The 17,801-nt window shown below is 31.8% G+C and overlaps 1 protein-coding gene across 3 annotated transcripts in view; it reads right to left on the bottom strand.

The window, feature by feature from the left end:
* Positions 1-17,801, bottom strand: part of VIRMA (vir like m6A methyltransferase associated) — a 55,125-nt gene that overhangs the window by 3,512 nt on the left and 33,812 nt on the right. For 2 of the 3 annotated variants that reach the window (XM_006906822.3, XM_006906821.3), the window contains exons 16-20: positions 16,762-16,979; positions 11,665-11,797; positions 2,888-3,040; positions 2,269-2,429; positions 1,438-1,534 (exon numbers count right to left, since the gene is read on the bottom strand). In XM_006906822.3, coding sequence (XP_006906884.1) covers positions 1,438-1,534; positions 2,269-2,429; positions 2,888-3,040; positions 11,665-11,797; positions 16,762-16,979 — 762 coding nt within the window. The remainder of the gene's footprint in view (positions 1-1,437; positions 1,535-2,268; positions 2,430-2,887; positions 3,041-11,664; positions 11,798-16,761; positions 16,980-17,801) is intronic. The other variant, XM_025043344.1, reaches the window with a different exon arrangement.

The raw sequence follows: 17,801 nt of genomic DNA on the forward strand, positions 1-17,801 counted from the left end.
AAAAATCAACCAATGGTAGTTAAAAAGAAATCTTAGAAATTCAGCTGTTTTTTTTGGAGGGGAGCAGGGTGGCATTCTTCCTCAAAGTGCTTGTAATCTAAGAGACCTCTCCTTGATAAGAAACTCAGGATTTTTCTATATAAATTAACAACGTAGTATACCTATAACTTTTCCAAAAGAATCTGAAAAGAGCATACTCTGCAAGCCTTGTATAATCAACATGTCTGCTATAAAAGGATTCTGTGCTTTAGATGTCAAGGTTTTATGCATCTAATGAGGTTCCAACCTAAGTTTACATTCAGAGAAATGAAAATTAAGTTTACTTAGGTTTTATTCAAATTTATCGAACCTAAAAGTTCCCTAAGCCATGTGAGGGAGATCACAATTATCATCTCAACACAGTTGTGATTCAACAAAAGTTATAAAAACAACAACTTTTAACACAAATATTTTAGAACTGCTACGCCATATATGGTTGCCACTAACCACATGTGCCTACTTAAATTTAAATTAATTAAAAGTAAATCAAAATAAAATTCAGTTCCTTAATCATACTAGTAACATTTCATTGCTCAAAGGTCACAAGAGACTAGTGTCTACTATACTGGACAGGGTAGATTACAGAACATTTCTGTCACCAATACGAAGTTCTATCGAACAGCACAGACTGAATGATTTATACTAAAAAAAGAAATTCTTCAATAAAATTTAAATTGAATTGTATGTGATCTTTTAAAAAAGAAAAGGAGACCTCAATACACTAAATACACTTTCAATGTGAATGTTCTCTCAGTTTTATCGCACATAGTGAATACTAACATTTTTTTGAACTAGGCAATATCCAAATGTATTTATTTCCTTGTTCAAGAAAAAATATATATATGGTACAGTAAGATGTGGCTGAAATCACCCTCCCTAATACATCTCTGAGAAGCATAAAACAGACTACATTAAATTTTAAATCTTAGTGTAACTATACTCTTTCATAATCAGCAATATAAGGACATCAATTTCCATTCGTACTATATTATCCTAACAAATATTCTTTACATTTCCCCAAATTAAGAGCAGATACCACAACACCATTCCTCTCCTTAAACCCAAATACAGGAATAAATTATAATTTTGTGGGATACTTTATTCTCTACCCTGCAAATATAAAAAAACAAAGTACTTATATTATGCAAAAATGTGATTTTCCCATAAAATGTCTTATTCTCATAAATACAGACACTAACCCGAAAGAAGCAAAACATGTAGCATAAAAACAGAGTCCTGGACACCATTAAGTGGGTAACTTACATAAAAATTATGTAGTAATGATCCCCAAACACTTTTAACAGCCATATAATATGTAACCTATTTTAGAGCCAACAATGCGCAAAGAAACAAAAATATTCAATAATGTTTTTCTAAATATTTAGTAATAAATTATACCAAATCCAGATCTGTATCAATTTCTTCAGCCTGAAATGGAGTGAACCACATAGATTTCAACTGATCATCCATGACATCAGCTAGTACATATGCCGTCCTGGAACAGGAAAAGTATTTGGTAAAAAGTAGAATTCCAAAATCAAATATTTTAGCTTATCTTCTAAGTAAAATCTGTGGAAAGTACAATTAAAAATGTTACCCTGTAAAGTATTAGTAAAATTAGCACTTAAAAAGACTCCCTTCAAAAAGCTATTTAATAATTAAGTATGGAAAAAATAAATAAATTTAAATAGCTACCTATTAAAAAAAAAAAGAATTAAGTATTCTTAAAAACTAATAACAATGGAAACTAATCCTGTTGTGAAAAATTCTGATCTTCCAGTAAAATAAAACAAGAGCACTGCTTTTATTTCTAAAAGGCCAAGCATAGTACATTATATCAATATGTATAGAAACTACCCACATTTAATTTTTCTAAATTCAGAGAATAATTCCATTACACTGAATAGTCATTATGCTCTAAAAGTATAGTGCTCCAAAGATTAAGAAGAATGTATCAGGATCCGTAAACTATGGCCCCCATTCTGTTGGCCTGTTTTTATACAGCCTGGGAACGAAGAATAGTTTGTATATTTTTAAAGTATTTTTAAAACCAAAAGAATACACAAAAGGCTATAGAAGAATATGCAACAGAGACTTGACATGGCCTGCAGAGTCTACAATTTTTACTATCTGGGCTGTTACAGAAAAATAGTTTGCTGGTGCCATCTAAAACTCAGCCGTTAAATACACAATATCTACTCATCAACCACAAAATATAGCTTTTTTTACCTATTGTTAAACAAATTCTGGAGAGATTCTGGAGCTGAAAGTACTGGTTCTACATCCTGGTCACTGAGAGGTAAAGGATCCCCCGATGACTCCAGCATCTGCTTAAGTCCAACTACATTGTCCAACAACGAATCCAGATTATCATCATCTTTTGAATGCTCCTAGATACAAACAAAAACAGAATAAGAAGATGCAGATAAAACTTGAACATTTATGCCCCAAATCTACTGACTCTTTAGTAGAAAAGGCTGTATAATTTCATTACTTTAGAAATTTGGAGCACCATCAGAGAATTATCAACTTAACATTAAACATATTAAAATAAGCACCAAAGCACTTTTATTTCTAAAGAATGGTAGGTAGCAGGGGGGCACTCTGCACTCAAATAATAAACAATTCAAAAAGTACTGCCTTCATTTACTCCTTAAAATTCATAACAGTATAGAAGACTTAACTCCAAATGATTAACTCAAAGAGATTTCAAATGGTATAAATACTCAACTGACAGTTCGCTATTTTAAAAAGTCACTAGAAAAATTTGTACTAGTCATATGGAGACAAAAATATGTCTTGGGAATGCACTGTTTTTATTTTATTTGTTTTTGTTTTTCTTTTTTACCAAAACAAGCTTCTCTAGTTCAAGGAACAAATTTTCTGGACTTTCTTCTTTGCTTTGTAGAAGCTGTTTTAACTCTGCAGCATTAATACTCATCGTCCGTGATGGATGAGCTCCCTCTACTTCCATGAGACCACTATCATCTCCACAACATCCCTGTAAATGTCACACACAAGTTAAATTTGAGAGTAACGAAATTTGCAAAGATGCTTCCAAACTTATTCAGATACTTAAGCCATTTGCTGCAATCTTCCCCTCAATGTTTTGGTTTTACATCAGTATAAATGGTTCATTCTAAGAAGGTTTTAGCAGCTCAAAGCTGAAATAAGTTTTGAGTAAGACTCACAAAATAAGTAGTTAAATATATGCATTCAATTTAATGACATCAAGATTTCTCAACAAAAATATCCAGCGGCAAACACACTGGCACATGCAGGACACATAACATATTGACTGATAATTCAAGTTAATAAAATGCCTGCTATAACAAAGAATTGATGGAATTTGAATTTATCTTTCTGGAGATAAGGCAAACAAAGAAACAACTACTATACTTAAAACCATACCCTATCATGCAGGAAAGTTAGTGTTTCTGCTTTAAGAAGTATGCCACATAATAAAATGAATTTTGGAGTGATAATAATTCAATACTAGAAAAATTATCCAGCAAAACAAATCTTGGATAATAAATCCCTCCATATTGTCACATACAAAAAAACACTTAAGTAGTTGCAAATCTTAGAAGACAGCCCTGTTTTAAATGGCTCAACATGAATACAGTTTCTTAGGAGACTACACCCACCAATTCAGATGAGAATTTAGTATTTTAAAGAGGCATCAACAATTAAAATTTTATTTGGAGCCCCTACCATTTGTCCTGTAACTAGACATATTTCAATGAAAATTATTTTAAACAGATTCCCACTCTGAAGCACACTTGGTTCCTTTCAGAAAACACTAGACTAAAAGTCACTTATATTGTGTTAAGGAAGAAGTCATACAATTTTAATGAGAAATTCAATAAACTATCATGTCTACAAGGGTTTTTACTTGTTCTGTTTGGAGGTCGGGGTGAAGGGTAGGTTGATGATAGTGTTTTACATTTTTTAATAATTAAGGGAAATGAGTTAAGAATAATCAGTGCACTGACAGAAACCTAGTATGAACAGTTCTCTTTAAAGCAACTGCCCCATAAATGCTAGTAAAATGTATAAATTAAGGGACTAAATATATTTTACAAAAATAAGTATATTAACCAGATTACAAATTATCAAGGCATCTACCTGGCCTCTTTCCTCACTCTTAGTTATTCATACCACTTTCACTGAGACATGGGAAGCTTAGTACAGCTGAATCAGAAAATATTACAATGATTATTATTTTTAAAGATCACAAAAAAAAGACCTAAATAATCAATTAAAAAAAAAAAGATAGGGGGAGAACTAATGTCCACACAAAAACTGGAACATGGATATTTACAGCAGTTTGTTCACAACTGCCAAACCTTGAAAACCACCAGAATGCTCTTCACTAGATGAATGGATAAATATAGTACATCCAGAAAATGGAATATTATTCCATGCTAAAAACAATAAAAAAAGAGCTATCAAACCATGAAAGATATGCAAGACTTGCTACATACTGTATAATTCCAGTTATGTAACATTATGGAAAAGGCAAAGCTATGGAGATAGTAAAAAGAACACTGCTTGCCAGAGTTTGGTGAGGAAAGGATGAATAAAGTAGAGCACAGAGGATTTTAGGACAGTAAAACTATTCTGCAGAATGCTGTAATGGTGGATTATATGTTATTATACATTTGTCAAAACTCAAAGAATATTCAACTAAGAGTAAGCCCTAGTCTAAAGTATGGACTTTGACATGGATTATAATAATGTTTCAATCTAAGTTCATCAACTATAACAAATGTACCATTGTGGTGCAGTAGGTTAGTAGGTCAATAGTAGTAGGGGAGATTGTACACTCAATATTAAGGAAGGAAAGGAGGCTGGAAATGGGGATGGAGATGGTAAAGGGTATATGGGAACTTTCTACACCTTCCACTCAATTTTGCTAAAACTGCTCTAAAAAATAAAATCTATTTCAAAAAGAGATTGGGAGAAAGATGAAAAATTATGAACTAATTAAAACATTTGAAATGATGTAAAATATTCACCTCTCTGTACTTTTCATTATTATAAACCAAAATTATTTTTTTCCTGCTTTACTGAAATATAATTGACATGCATCATTATGTAAGTCTAAGGTGTACTTGATTTGAGAACAGAAAGCATTTGAACAAAATAAAATGCATTTTAAATGCCAATCCATTTGTTAGTAAAAGCAGTATTAGAAAATCTAGGGTCAAACTTAGCACTATTTGAAGTTTTCTATATATACACTACTGTGGGAAATAGCAAGAGAAATTTAAGAAGATATTTAAAACTATAATCTACAAAGTGATTTCAGGAAAATGAAAATTCTATCAAATTTTTGATAACATTTCAAATCTTATTTATTTGTCAAGCACTTCAGCTATTAACTTGTATGAGACACTGTACAAGTACTCTGAGAAAAAGCCAGTAAAACATGGTCTCCTACCTAAGTGAGCTAACACTCAGAGAGTGGATTGGGAAATAGTAAATAGTCATATAAATAATTTACTAAAAAGCCCACAATAACATGCTGTGAAGTATACAGAAAGAAAAGTAATCTCAAAAAGCTTTACAAATTGGGATGCATTAAAACAGGCACTACGAACAGATTATAGTTTAACCAAGAGAAAAAGAGGGAGAAGAAAGGAGAGAGAAGAAGGGAGGGAGAGAGAGCAAGACAGACACAGACAGACCAGTAACTTAAGAGACACACAGAAGCATGGCCAAGGAGAGATGTGTAAGTAGAAAAGATTTAGGATGATGGCATAGTATAAATTGTTTTCTAAAGAAGTGGTTGTAAAGGTAACTTTTCAGCCATACAGTGAATAGTCTTGAATAATCCTGAAAGTTTGGAATTTATTCTCTAGATACCAAAAGTTATTGTAGAGTGGAGGGAGATGACCTGATGTCTGCTTTAGGAAAATATAAACTCACACAGAACTACTCAGAATATATCAGAGAAATAAATGTTTGGATAGAACTGGAATGAAGACTGATACAACACTCTGCATGAAAATATCAATAAAGAGATAATTATTTTGAAAACTAAATATAAATTCTGGAGTGGAAAAGTACAATAACTGAAATGAAAAATTGACTAGAGGGACTCAACATCAGATATGAGATAGGAAAAAATCAGTGAACCTCAAGACAGGTAAACTGAGCTTACCTACTTTAAGGAACAAAAAGAAAAAACAATGAAGACCCAGATGCATAGCCTCAGAGACTTATGGAGTACCATCAAGAGCACCAACATAACAAGAGTCCCAGAAGAAGAAGAAAGAGTCAGAAAGAATCTGAAGAAATAATGACTGAAAACTTCCCAAATTTGAAGAAAAACATTAACCTCCATTTCCAAAAGGATCAACATACTTCAAGTAGAATAAGTACTTAGACACATCATAATCAAATTGTTAAGAACCAAAGACAAAGAGAGAACAATGAAAGCAGCAAGAGAGGTGACTCAACTAAAAAAAGAGATCCCTGGCAAGATTAACAACTGATTTGTCATCAGAAACCATGTAAACCAGAATGTGGTAGGAAAACATAAAGTGCTGAAAGCACATTATCAATCCAAAATTCTGTAACTGACAAAAAAACTATGCCCAAAAATGAGGGAGACATCCCGGGATTTAAAAGAGAGAGAGAGAGAGAGAGAGAGAATTCATCAGTAGCAAACCTACTGTACAAAAAAAAACTAAAGGGAGTCGTTCAGGCCGACATCAAAGGACAACAGACAGTTATTTGAAACCACATGAAGAAATAAAAGTGTCAATAAAAGTTAACTACACAGGTAAAATAAAGTATAAACATAATTTTTGTTTGTAACTCTTTTCTTCTATCTGAATTAAAAACCAGAATAAAGCAATAATGATAAAACTGTGTGGATGGGCTCATTATGTATAAAAGTGTAATTGGTGTAATATCGCAAAGGAAGGGAATAAAGCTACATTGTAGCAGTTTCTGTATACTACTGAAATTATGTTGGTATTAATCTGAACTATGGTGTATTAAATGAAGGTGTTAAATGTAGTACCCAGGGCAACCATTAATAAGATTTTTAAAAAGCAAAAGAAACAAAGAAATTAAAATGGCACAGTGGAAATTATCTGTTTAACACAAAAGACCTGATGGAGATAAAGAGGAACAAAAAATATATATAGGAAGTAAACAGCAAAAACAGTTGATGTAAATCTTATCTATTTATAATTAAACACAAATGAACTGAATATACCAATTAAAAAGGAGAAATTGGCAGAATGTAAGAAAACAATATATAAAACAAAACAATCCAATAATAGGCTGTCTACAAGAGATACACTTTAAGATACAAACAGGTTCAAAGAACAAGAGTAAAGAAAAATATGTCATAAAAACAATAACCAAAACAGAGCTAGAGTGGCTATACCAATAACACAATATAAAACTTTAGACAAAAGTTATTACTAGAGACAAAGGACATTTATAATAACAAAAGGGTCAATCCATTAGGAAGACATAGCAATTATGAACATATATGCACCTAACAATAGAGTCCTGAGATGCATGAAGTAAACTCTGATAGAAGAATGAAATAAACAATTTGACAATAATAGTTGGAGACTTCAGTCCCCCCTACTTTCAGTAGTTTAGTATTGTATGGAACAATAAGGCAGAAAACACCAAGGAAATAGAAGGCTTGAACAACTATAAACCAACTAACACTAAAATACATGTATAGAACATTCCATGAAACAGCAGAAGACACACTCTTCTCAAGTGCACATGAACATTCAGTAGTAAAGAACAGATGCTAGGCTGTAAGACAAGCTCAATAAACTTAAAAGGACTGAAATCACACAAAATATGATTTCACAATGGAATAAAATTAAAAATCAATTACAGATGAAAATTTGGGAAATATGTGAAAACTTAACATGCTCCTAAATAACCAATGCACTTAAGAAGAAATCACAGGGGAAATTAGAAAATGCGTGGAGATGAACAAAACCAAAAACAACCAAGAGTGCACAGAGGGAAATTTATAGCTGTATATGCCTTCATTAAAAAGAAGGATCACAAATCAATAACCTAACCTTCCATCTTAAGAAACTAGAAAAAGAAGAGTAAACTAACCCCAAAGGAAGGTAGAAGTAAACAATATAGATTAAAGCAGAAATAAATGAAATAGAGAACAGAAAAATAACAAAAAAGATCAAAGGAACCAAAATTTGGTTATTTGAACAGATCCACAAAACTGACAAACCTTTAGCTAGACTAACCAAAGGGTGGGGAAGAGGAGAGAGAAGACTCAAATTTTTTTAATTAAGAATGAAAAGGAGACATCATTAAGAATCTTACAAACAAAAATAGTTTTAGAAATTATTATGAACAATTATGTGCCATCAAGTTAACAATGTAGTTGAATGAAGAAGAACAAATTCCTAAAAAAACAGACACTACTGAAACTAACTCAAGATACAGAAAATCTGACAATATTTATATCAACTAAAGTAATTTAATTAGTATCAAAAAAAACTTTCTACAAAGAAAAGCCCAGGCCAGGATGACTTAACTTTCTAGTTTCTACCAAATGTTTAAAGTACTTACAAGAATTCTTCACAAACTCTTCCAAAAAATAAGAGAACACTTTCCAGCTCACTATATAAGGCCAGACAAATGACCTAAGAAAAAGAAGCTACAGACCAATCTTCCTATGAACATAAACCCAAAAATCCTCAATAAAATGAAGCAAATTGAATCTAGCAACATACATGAATTCCACTTCATGACTGTGACATTCACCCCAGGAATACAACAACAGTTTAACATGTGAAAATTAATCAGTGTAATACACTAAATTAGTAAAATATGGAGAAAAACAATCATTTCAATAGACACAGAAAAAGCATTTAACAAAACCCAATCTTTCATATTAAAAATACTCAAAAAACTAGGAATAGAAGGGAATTTCTTCAACTTTATAAAAGGCATCTATGAATAACTTAACACTATATTTAATAATAAAAGACTGAATGCTTTCTCCCTAAGATCAGGACCAAGACAAAGGTGTCAAATTTTGCCACTTTTATTCAACATGTACTGGAGGTTCTTGAGAGAATAATTAAGAAAGAAAAAGAAATAAAAAGTATCCAGATTGGAAAGAAAGAAGTTAAACTAGCTTATATCTATTTGTAGATAACATGATCTTGTATGTAGAAAATCCTAAGGACACAACTAAAAAAACTATTAGAACTAACAAACAAGTTCAACAAGGTTGCAGAACACATTAGCAATACACAAAAAACAACTATTTCTAAACACAAAGAACAATTCGGAAATTAAATTAAGAAACAATTCCATTTATAACAGCTTTTTAAAATTTCCTAATTTAGAGGCATAAACTTAAAAAGAGGTACAAGACATATATTGAAAACTACAAAACATTATAGAAAGAAATTAAAGACAACCTAAATATATATGAAAGCCATCCCACATTCATGGACATGAAGACTTAATTAGTACTAAAATAGTAATACAAAATTGATCTACAGATTCAATTCAATCCCTTTAGTGGTTGCCAAAGGCTAGGGTAGGGTAAAAAGGGGAATGGGGAGTTTGTTAATGGATACAGAGCTTCTTTAGTGGGTTATCAATTCATTCTGAAATTAGTAGTGATGGTTGCACAATTCTATAAATATATTAAAAACTCTAGAATTTTAAGTTTAAGAGGGTGAGTTTTATGAGATGTGGATTATAAAATGTTACAAAATAAAAATGTTACGAAAGAGGAGGAGAAATCTAAGGTAACAGTAGTAAAATATAAAAGAAGAAATAAAGTATGAAAGGTTTTGTGAATAAAACTGACAAAGAAGGAGCAGCTGCTGAAGATGATGAACAAAAGGGGTAAATTCAGCTACTATTTCATGATTTCTATCTTGAAGGTCAAGGAAGATCAATGGTATAAATGCAAGGCACATAAAACATGAATCAAGTTTAGGGGGGAACATAATTAATTTGATTTTGGATATTCAGAGATTCTATCCACTAGCTAAGAGAGAGGAGAAAAAGAGAAGGGAAAAAGAGAAAAGGAATCAAGTAAAATATTAGAAGGGAGAAGATCTATGTGATAGATAGAAATTAAGTAATGCAGGGGAACATTTTTCTCTGATTAAGAAAGGAAACATTAAAAATAACAGGGAAACAATCTAGGGGAGAGTGAAAGGATTTCCAAATTAAACAGGTGGCCCTGATCTTCTCAATGAAAGAGGTAAGAAAAGGAAATATATTGATGAGGAAAGAATAAAAGCATTAATCAGCAGTCCCTAGCAGATCCTGAATTAACACTGGTTAGTGCTTTTTGATTAGGAACTGTTTAACTGATGACATGTAAGAAAATCTATCATACTGATCTTTAGCAACATGTCACTTATGCTCTGATAAAACTAATAAGCAGTCTTCCATCAAGTAAAACTAAAATCTCTTTAGGGTAGCTATCATCTTACTGTTAAATATGCCAATCTTCTAAAATCAAAGCATCTGGTAAACTTAATCATTTAATAAACTATATATGACACAAAACAAACAATAATTTGCTCATAAAACTGGCACGATAATAACTACAAATGCAACAGGCAGCCAAGAAGGGCTTACTGGCGTAAATATCCTCAATATAAACTTAATTTTTTCTTATGAAATCATCTCATATTATATTTATTTTGGTAATACTGTACTAAACAGGTCCTCTACAACTCTTCTCAAACAGAATTCTTAAATATAAACTGAATTTCTTAAACCAGTGTTGACAGAATACTAATCCATGGGATGTTAACAGCTGTGTGTATACACATACACTCTTACACAAGTATTTTGCAAGCAATACATTTGGACAAAACTGGTTTAGATTGTAATAAAGTAAGTTTCTATTTACCCAGGACCTTTTAGAGCTTATGATATACTAATGTGCATAGTTAAGTGTTATCAGGGAGATATTTCCAAACTTATTTGACCACAAACACTTTTTAAAAGCAGGCCTATTAATGGCTTCTGGAATTGTGTCTTCAATCTAAACCGTAATTTTGTAAAATACTAATGAGAGAAAGTCTTCATTAGATTTTAACAATAAGATTTTAGAGCTGGGGAAATAATCTTTAATTAATATCTATGATGAATCCAAAATAGTCTAGTATGATAAACTTTACATTCACCCCAAAATCAGAGCATCCAAAACACAATTAGTAAATACTCCATTAAATAACAGTAAGTGAATACTTGATTAAAAGACTGATAAAACTTAACTATTCTAAATAAAAAAGTTACTAGCGAGATAACTCAATGTAAAACTACGTAAAAAGATACCCTACAGGTAATATTTTTCTCTAAGTTGCAAAGTCGGAGGATTCACAAATTTAAAATGTCTAATAAATTAGAGTTCAATTAATTCTTCTCTTTAACATCTATCTTTTTTAATAAATCAGAAACCTAATTTTATAGTGAGAGGAGAGCACAGAAAAAAACAATATTTTAAGTTCCAAGTGCCAAAAAACATTATTAAAGATATTTTTGAAGCCAACTGATTTTTATGACAAAAGTTTAAATTTAAGAAATACCAAATACATATAAATATACATATATATATGCACTTACCATTGTGTCAGAGTTAAGAATTTGTCTCATGAATTCCAAAAATGAAGATGCAAGTTCACCTGTGTCCTTACTAAAAGTACTGACCACTCGTTTCAGTAAACTATGCAGAGCATTGCTATTTTTCCTTAAAGAACTGTAAAGAAAATAGAGAAAATGTCTTAAAATTTGAGCATATAAATCTAGTATGAGAAATGAACTGTATCAGTTCAGACAAAATAAAATTTAGTCTATCATTTTAAAAAATGTAATAAGTACTCTCGTGTGTTTGTGTATACAAATCATGTAACAAAGCAACTGACATCTCCTTTTAAATATAAGCTTTAAGCTCTTAAAGAAAAACTTTCCTCAAATAATAAAGGTATAGAACTTAGAAAAACAAACTTACAGGTTCCCTATTTTTACACTTTTTATAACCTGGTGATTTCTCTAACATAAAGAAGTTATAGCTATCTCAGAAGCCTGACCAAAAAGCCTAACTTATATAACTACAAAAAATGACTATCTTTATGACATTGTAATCTGACAGAAGGAAATCAAAGGTATAGAAAAGGGAGGAGTCAGCAAACTTTTTAGATAAAGTAGCTGATGGTAAATAATTTAGACTATGCACAACTCAGTCTCTCTTCCTACAGTCTCAGTCACAAAAACTGAACTGCTGGTGTAGTGGAAAAGCAGCCACAGATGACACATAAGTACCGGCTATGTTTCAATAAAACTTTATTTACAAAAACTAGTGGTAAGCTGGATTTGACCTGTGGCCCATAGTTTGCCAATCCCTAATATAGAGAGATTTCAAGCATAACAAACAATAATGATGAGATATATATATATATCTCTCTAAAAAAAATTGAGAACATACAATCCTACTAAAATTATTCTATACACATACACAGTTCTTAGTTGATCAAAAGAGAATTTCAAGAACAAAGTATTCTAACATTTAATTATGTCCCTTAAGTTGTAATATAATTAGCCAAAATGAAAATAAATGTTAACAGTAAACATGCAGTGTTTATATTTTAAAAGTGTGGTTATAGTCTGACAAATCAGCATACAAGACTTTGGTAAAACAATACAAAAGAGAGAAAGACAGGACTCCTACTGTTGAGAACTTTATAAATAATGTACAAGGCATAATAAACAGGAATGAAATTAAACACAAAGATAATACAACTAATGGAAAAAGCATGGGTTCAAAATTAAACTATATCAATTACTAGTCTCTACATATAACTTTAAGCAAATGAGCCTTACTTCCATGGTCTATCAAAAACTGTGGTCCAGTATACACTTATTAGAATGTCTAAAATAAAAACATTACAGTAATACCAAATTTTGATATTTTGTTACTCAATTCGTAGAGAAGTTTTCCATGAAAGGGTAGAATGATGGTTTATTGGGGTGATGAAACTGCTCTACATGAAACTGTGGTGATAACCACATGGCCTATGCATTTGCTAAATCTATGCATATGTACAAAATCTACCAATATGTATATAAAACTACACCTCATAAAACATGAATGGGGTTACAAAGTAACGGGGAAGGCTAGAATCAACTTTCATATGTTGGACTGGAGTAACAGTATCGGTATAGACTCATTTTTAAAACTACACACAAAAAAATAAATAGATGCAAAAATAAATGTAGATGTGTATGTATTCATGAGTTAGGACACATACATGTATTTCCTAGCCCAATCCAATGAGAGGAACCAAAATCAGTGACTCAAGTTGAACAATAAAATAAATAATATTGGATTATCATATAAGAAAAATATTAACGTCCATGAATTCATACTAATATAAATAACTGAATAGGTAAATGAAGGAAAAGTGATCATTCTTCTTTACAGGATAATTAACAAATGAAAAAGGAATGAGAGAAACAGGAAATCACCATTAGAACACCACAGTAATAACTGCCACATGCCAAGACTCACTGATGGATATCAAAGTTACTGGACAAAGTTTTAAGTAGAAACAGGATATCTGCATAATCTCAAAGTATATTTTCCAAAATATTTAGTAATTAAAAATACAAAATCAGTAACTTTGCAGTAAGGAATCTTGGCAGATAGCACCTCAGTCAAGTGATCAAGGTTAATATCAATAATATGCCATGTATTTCCTGATATGATACACTGAGAAAAGTATATTGCAACGTGGTATCCTTCTTGTTAAAGCATAGTCTCAATCTAAGTATGAGGTGACATCAGACAAAGTTAAATTAAGGAACATTTTACAAAATAACTAACAAGTACTCTCTAAAAATCCCGAGGTCGTAAAAAACAAGGACAGAGAAATGTAGGATCCTGGAACAGAAAAAGAAAATTAATGGGAAAAAAACTAATAAAATCTAAGTAAGTTCTCTATTTCAGTTAATAATATTATGTCAAGGTTACTTTCTTAGTATTGATAAATATCCAATGGTTATATAAGACATTGCATAAAAGTTGGGTGAAAGGTTTTTGTTTTTGTAATTCTTCTGTTAAGTCTAAAATTATCTCAAAAAAAAAAATTTTTTAAGTGGGACCTGTCTCAGAGTTGTTTTGAGGACTTTATGTAAAAGTATATAGTGACCTGTTTCTAAACAAAGCCAGATAAAAGCCAGATCACGCTATACCTCTGCTTAAAACTTTGCAATGGCCCTTATATTAACCTTGATGATCTGCCCGCCTTTTACTCCCGTATTACTTCTCTGACACTATGCCTTATCATTTTTGTCCTCGCTCACTCACTCCAAGGGCAGCCACCATGGCTTCATGGCTGTTTCTCAGACATGTTAGGCATGCTATTTGCAGTTGTTCTCCCCTAGGATATTAACATGTTTTACTCCTCACTTCCTTTAGGTCATCTTCTCAGTGAGGACTTCCCTAATCACCTCCCCATATTTTAAATGACAACTCCAAAGCTCACTCTGGCACTCACTATCCCACTGTTCTACTTTGTTTTTCTGTAACATATTATGTATTTTCTTTACATGTTTATTGTCTGTCTAATTCTAGTAGAAAGAAAGCACCAAGCAAGCAGGAAAATTTTTTTCCCAGTATCCAGAACAGTGTCTGGTCCAAAGAACACAATCAATAAATATTTGTGGACCAAATGAATCTAGTATTCATTTTTACTCTTTCATAGTGCCTACTATATACCAGGTTTCTCGGTGCTGGAGGGAGTACAGTCAATAAGACAGTTCCCTGTCCTCATGTAACTTATATTCCAATGAGGGAGACAAACATATAAACAATAAACCTATATAATGTAATATCAAACAATATAAATACAGTGACAAATATAAACGGGGATAAGAAATAAGGACAAAAAAGACTATTTTAGACAGGTATTTAGGCAGGAAATATATTTATACAGATACCTGAACAAAGTGAGGAAATAAGTCCTAGAAGGATGTAGGGGTAAACTTTTGGGGGAGGAAAAAAGTCTGGAGATAGAAATGAGCTTGACAGAGAGCAAAACTAAGGATAAAAAAGCTATGATATAAGTCAAAGAAATAACAAACGGCCAGATTGGATAGAACCTTAACAACCATTATAGAGAGTAGATTTTATTTGTATTACAACTGAAAGCTATCAGAAGAATTTAAGCAAAATAATTACATGTATCTGTTTTGTTTTAAAAAAAAATCAGTCTGCGTGCTGAAAGAATTTTACAGGGACAATAGTGGAAGCAAAGAGAACAGACTGGAGGCTATTCCAATGGGTTATGCAAGAAATGACAGTGAACTAGACAAGGGTAGCAACTATGAAGGTGGAGAAAAGTGATCGGATTCAGGATATATTTTGGATGTATAATCCATTGGACTTTACTGGTGGACTGGATGTAAGGAGTGAGGGAAAAAACCAAAAATCCTGGAGTTTAGGTAGTACATCTGGATAGACAGTGGTAACATTTACTGGGATGAGCAAGACAGAAACATGTTTGAAGCAGGAATATCAAGAGCTCTGCTTTACATTTGTCGGGTTTGAAATGCCCATTAGATGGCCAAGGAGAGATGTCAAATAGATATTTGGGTTACTTGGAGCTCAGCAGAAAGATCAGAGGCAAAGAGCGAAAAGGGAATAGGTTAAGATGACTTAGGAAAAAATTACAGATTAAAAAAAGGACCAGAAACATGAATCTAGCAAAGCCGAAAACATCACATATGATGCTATGAGAGAGGTATGCAAAGAGTGTTTGTGAGAGCACCTCGCTCAGCCAGTAATGAAGGGATTATGGAAAGCTTTTTGGCTTTCTTGAAAGTGTAGTGTATAAAGTGAATTTTAAAGGCTATAGAGTAAATACCCATGCAACAAGAAAAAGGACATTCGAGGAGTAAAATTTAAAGACTCTGGTAATAGACTGGGGAGTGGGGAGAGGAGAAAAACTTGGATATTCAGAAGATGCTACAAACTGAAAGAGAAAATACAGGAGAGGAGACAAAGAGGTGGTGAAGGTAGGAGCCAGCACCAAACATAATACCTGGAACATGAGCTTTCAATCGGTGTTACAAGAATTAATGAGAAGCACAATATATTTCTATCTCATAATCCTATATACTTCTACAAATTTCCAAGGAAATCTACCTAATAGCCAGCACAAAGAAAAAGATGAAGGCATGGACAGAGAGACCAGAGCAGACATTACATTTGAGAGACTGAGCAGCATGATATTTATATCATTTCAAATCAATTTCATCTCAGCTGTTCCTCTAGTGGGGGAAAAAAAAGAAGAAAAAAAAAAACATAGAATCAGCACATTTGGCTTTAGACTCTTTAATATCACACTATCATCACCTCTGGACTAAAGGTGAATATATCAACAAAACAAATATCTTAAAGCATGAATTAACATCCTTAGAACAATAAGATTTCCTTAAATACTCTAAGATGCCCACATTATCTATCTATTCAATTTATATTTTTAATCCTAAAGGTTTTATTATTAGCACATTCCACTGCTAACGAATCTTCCATAAATATAAAATTTCTCAATATGAAAGAAATCACACCTTCGACTTTCTACAGTAGCTATAAATTAATATGGGAGGGGGTGACAGTGAAAAATTAAATCCAAAAGTATATTAAATTAGATAAAGCATTACCTTTTTAAATGAAATAATCCATAATCATGCTCTGCAAGAAACATCATTGTTCTGACACATGTCAGTAAACAGTTGTAACTGCTCTCGGAGTTAGCTAGCATAGCCAACAGACAGTCACAGATTGAAGCCATCAATTCTTTGTTTGGCAGAGAATTGGATAGCTGCTCCAGTTCAGAAAGAGAACTTTCAGAAGAGTTTGGCAAAATAAGTGCAATATCCTGTGAGGGAGGAGAGGAGAAAATAATTTTTTTAATTATTAACACCAACACTAAGCATTTTTATTTCAGAAGTACATAACATACATAGCAGTTAATACTTAGTAAAAATCATCTCATCAAAATATTATTGTTACTATCCCATCGTAAACATAGATTCAAACACATTAGGAACAAAAGACTCATTTTGCCTTCCTATATAAAATACAAGGACACATACCTAAAGAATAGTTAAAAATTTTACTTTACAATATTTTTACTTTATAAGAACATCTGTTTAAAATTTTTTCCTGTATTGCCAATGAGTATAGGGTGTATCTCCAAATGTTTAAGTACATTTGGTACTAAAATATTTTAAATTCACTGTATTATTCATTCATTCATCATATTTTTTAAATTTATAAAGAAGTCATTCAGAGAAATAAATTTTAATAAATATATTCATATGTGAATTTAAAACATCACAAAAAGGGATGGATAGAGCATATAAAATTAAACAGTTTTCCAACTATCTTCCTCTAATTTTTATATACTTTTAAATTTCGAGTTTTTCAATGCTAAGCAAGTTTAGCTAACAATAACTAAAAACTGTCACTACTCTTTTTATAGAAATGGATTTTACAGGAACATTTTCAGGTACGTCTCATTGCCTTTAATAACTTAATATACTACAAACCAGTATTCAACTTGAGTTAAAGCTATAAAGCAAAGTTTGAATCAGAAGGGAAATATAACAAAGTGAGGCCAAGAATGAGGTCTCTATGATCAAAGCAGCTAGGTTGTTACAATGCTATTCGGCATAGTTATAAAAGCTAACGTGAATTA

Source organism: Pteropus alecto, unplaced genomic scaffold, assembly GCF_000325575.1.
Source record: "Pteropus alecto unplaced genomic scaffold, ASM32557v1 scaffold51, whole genome shotgun sequence".
Lineage (NCBI taxonomy): Eukaryota > Metazoa > Chordata > Mammalia > Chiroptera > Pteropodidae > Pteropus > Pteropus alecto.